The 3,544-nt window shown below is 41.5% G+C and overlaps 1 protein-coding gene across 1 annotated transcript in view; it reads left to right on the top strand.

Moving 5' to 3' along the window:
• LOC126512365 (beta-galactosidase-1-like protein 2) overlaps positions 1–3,355 on the top strand; it is an 18,093-nt gene extending 14,738 nt beyond the window's left edge. Inside the window, exons 7-8 of the mRNA XM_050160097.1 lie at positions 2,199–2,280; positions 3,270–3,355. Coding sequence (XP_050016054.1) covers positions 2,199–2,280; positions 3,270–3,355 — 168 coding nt within the window. The remainder of the gene's footprint in view (positions 1–2,198; positions 2,281–3,269) is intronic.
• The last annotated feature ends 189 nt before the right edge of the window (positions 3,356–3,544 follow it).

Consider the following 3,544-nt stretch of genomic DNA (forward strand, 5'->3'; position numbering starts at 1 on the left):
GCCATATTCCTCAGATCTCTGAGGGCTGCTTAGGTATGTCTGATTAGACAAACTTTGTTTCTAGTTACTTGGTTTTAAGCTTGACTTTGAAATCATATACAGGAAACTAAAGAGGGCTTATCCCTGTAATTAATCATTTCAGTGCTTTGAGGATGACTGATTATTAGCTTGTATTCCCTAACAGTCTACAGTAATTTAGGAGCTTTCGTGAGACTAGGGTTTTACATTATATTCCTAACAGGTTTTGCCTTTAAATTAATGATTTTGAATGGAAACTAATAAAGAAAACTAAATTAGCCATTCCACGGGTAAAAATAGAACAAGTTTGTATCCAGCTGTTAATGCTGTCACCTGGGAAGGCAAGGAAAGGTGACAAGGAAAAGGTCTCATGGCAAAATGGGAACAGGAAGGACCTTAGGGGCTAGCATTGCCCTTGACAAGTTCTAAGGCACCGTAGTCATATATTAATGGCAGGGCCATAAGTTCCTTTTAGTATATATGACTTATCCAAATAGCTTAAGTTTAACAAAGTTAGCAAAGACAATGAGGCTAAACATACATTTTAAAGTCTGATTTGACCTTGAGTAAGGAGAGAGACATTTTCTAAGTCATTGGTTTTTAACCTTTTTTTTTTCCTTTTTGATGCTTTAACCTTTTAATATAGTTTCCCATGTTATGGTCACCCCCCTTACAAATTTTTTTCTCATTGTTATTTTCAAACATCTGAAATGCAGGTAGTCCTATGCTACCCCTGTATAACTCCCAAAAGATTGAGAGCCATGGACTTAGAAGCTGCTCCAAGCACTCTGTCAGACAACTTAGATCATTGTCTTGCTGCATCACAAGAAATGAGTATCCCAGCTTCTGGTTAATATTTGCTGCTTATGGCTCTGACCCTAATTTTAGCTTTTTTTTTTTTATAAGTCCAAATCACCAGCTCCCATGGTGTAATGGTTAATGCTCTGGACTCTGAATCCAGCGATTGGATTTCATACCTCGGCAGGACCTGTTCCTTGAGGAAGAGACTTGGTCAGTCATCCTCATCAACTCAGACCATGAAACTCAATATAAGCAGGCCGCCCATGCATGCTGCAGCACTGCGGGGGGGCATATTTCACTTCACTTTAAGTTCATACATTAACAATATAAAATATTTTATAAGCACCAATGTTCCAGAATCTGCTCCATTTCATTGTATACTGTTTCTGATGACTATCACCGGGCACTGGCATTTCTAAAACTGTTAGGTTTTATCCTTGCAACTGGACTTTCCTTGGGCCTCTAGCCTTGCCATACATTTGCAAACTTCGGCTGCTCACTATGATCTCTTCCTGTCTTTCACCTGGTTCCTCTCACTCGAGTGATTTTTCCTGCCTTTTTTAGTTTTTGAAATTGACTTATAGAAACCAACCATTTTATGATACCAACAAAAGACTCAGAGGTGAATTCCATTGATTCTTTGGCTTTCAAGATATTGTAGTCCAAAAGACCAAAAAAAGGCACACGTTTGACTTGTCTTAGAACCTGCAGCCACCACCTCAGTATTTTGCCCCTCCATTACATAAGTCCCTTCATCTCTTCTCTCTTGATTGAGAGTATTCCTGAAGTATTTGTAGTCAAACTAGGAATATTTAAGGGTCATGCAGGTGAAAGGGCCACCATGGGTGGAGTAATCACAATTTATGTGCCACTGACTGAAGAAACTACTGACAGAAGAGTGTCTTGTAGATTTGGCTCATAAGGTGTGGTGATTTGGCTCATAAGGTGTGGTGATTTGGCTCATAAGGTGTGGTGATTTGGCTCATAAGGTGTGGTGATTTGGCTCATAAGGTGTGGTGATTTGGTGACAGCACGGACGGAAGCATTCAGTTTCTGCTCTGTGGCTTGGAGCAACCCCTGGAGGGCCTTTGGGGAAAGCACTGCATTGGGTGCTACAATTGCCCCTCTGCCTCTTCTCTGAGGTTTGGAATTTGACTGCTGTTGAGGAGGGTGACAGAGGCAGGACTCACATTTTTGTTTTAACTTTTTAACAGAAAAGTGGTTGCATGGGGAACGAAGCCTTCCTCTCCATGTCTCAAATGAACGGTCTCATATCCATGGCCATAGTTCTTTTTTTTTTTTTTAATCCAGCCCTAGGAAGAAGCAAATTCATGGGCCTAGGGCAACCCATTTATTTCTCTTACTGATTTTCTCCCCAGGCTTTGGTGTCAAGAGGGATCCGTGAGCTGCTCATGACTGCAGACGATGGCCTGAATCTGAGAAAGGGCCACTTGAAAAATGGTATGGTATTGACTGAATTTGTTTCTACACTGGCCAAGTTGAAAAAGCACAGGTCTTTCTATGGTTCATCCTTCCATTTCCCGGTGGTAAGAACTTGTGGTCAAAACTGAGTTAGGACATAGGGCCCAACCTTGGTGCACAGCAGCTGCTAGGACCAGAGCGTTACTCCTCCCCTTCAAACGTTGAGTGGCCTAGCACAGGGAACAACTGAGGCACAAGTAAGTTGTCTCCAGCTCTGACAAGTGTCCCTGAATGAACCTGCCATGGGCCCAGCCCTGGCCGTTCTCAGAACAAACGAGTCCAGAGAATAAAAGCAGGATTGGAAGTCGGGTGGGAGGGAGTAATTGTCAGGGTAGAGCTCTTGCTTAGCATGTGTACATGGGATCAACATGCTAAGAGGAAAGAATGGATGCATAGGGACAAAGACTATGAAAAGCAATAGAGCCATTCTTGCATTCTTCACTCTAAGCAATTTTGTCAACTCCATTTTCTTCCAATGCTCTTGTCCCTAGTCTTTTTTGTTGTTCTTGTTACTTTTGTTTTTTTTTTTTGTTTGTTTGTATCTTTTGTGGCCTTTTCTGTTGTACTTCAAAGGTTACAATGGTGTTCTGATCTAGAAGTCAAGCATAAAAGAGATCCTGGATTAGATCCCCACAACCAAAAACGTCAAATTTTAGAGTCTCAATTGCTTCATTTGCTTTCCATGTATTAATTTGTGTCATATGGCATATTTTAACCACTTTTTAACATTCAAGACCATCACCATAAGTTCCAAGCGAAGGGCAATGTGTAAATCCATTCGTATGTGCTTCTGTGGCTATCAGTGTGACATCTTATCTTTAACGCTAGCTCTGGATACAACAGTATTGAAGTGAGAATTTGGGACACAGATGTCCAAGATATGTGGTCCGGATTCTGCAGCGTGGTTCTGGGAGAGTCTGTTCTGTGTGGTCATGGCAGAATCTCACGTGTGTTCTTTCCGCCCACAGTGCTGGCCACTGTCCACATGAAGAATATAAAGAAAGAAACATATGAAGAACTCCAATCCATTCAAGTAAAGGCCTTTCAGACATGACAGCCACTTTGCTTCTTGCCCTACCCAGGACTTCTTGACTCACTTATTGAGGGAAACGTTAGTAGCAATTAGTTTAGTTAAAATCTGAGTCTGCGGTGTGTCCTTAACTATCTATTTCAGGTGGTTTTAGGTTCAAGCTGTATAAATCAAGAACACTTGGTCCACAGGCCATAGTGTTTGAGTGCTGTA

This window comes from Alexandromys fortis, unplaced genomic scaffold (assembly GCF_014885135.2).
Source record: "Alexandromys fortis isolate MF-2015 unplaced genomic scaffold, M_Fortis_MF-2015_v1.1 scaffold_108, whole genome shotgun sequence".
NCBI lineage: Eukaryota > Metazoa > Chordata > Mammalia > Rodentia > Cricetidae > Alexandromys > Alexandromys fortis.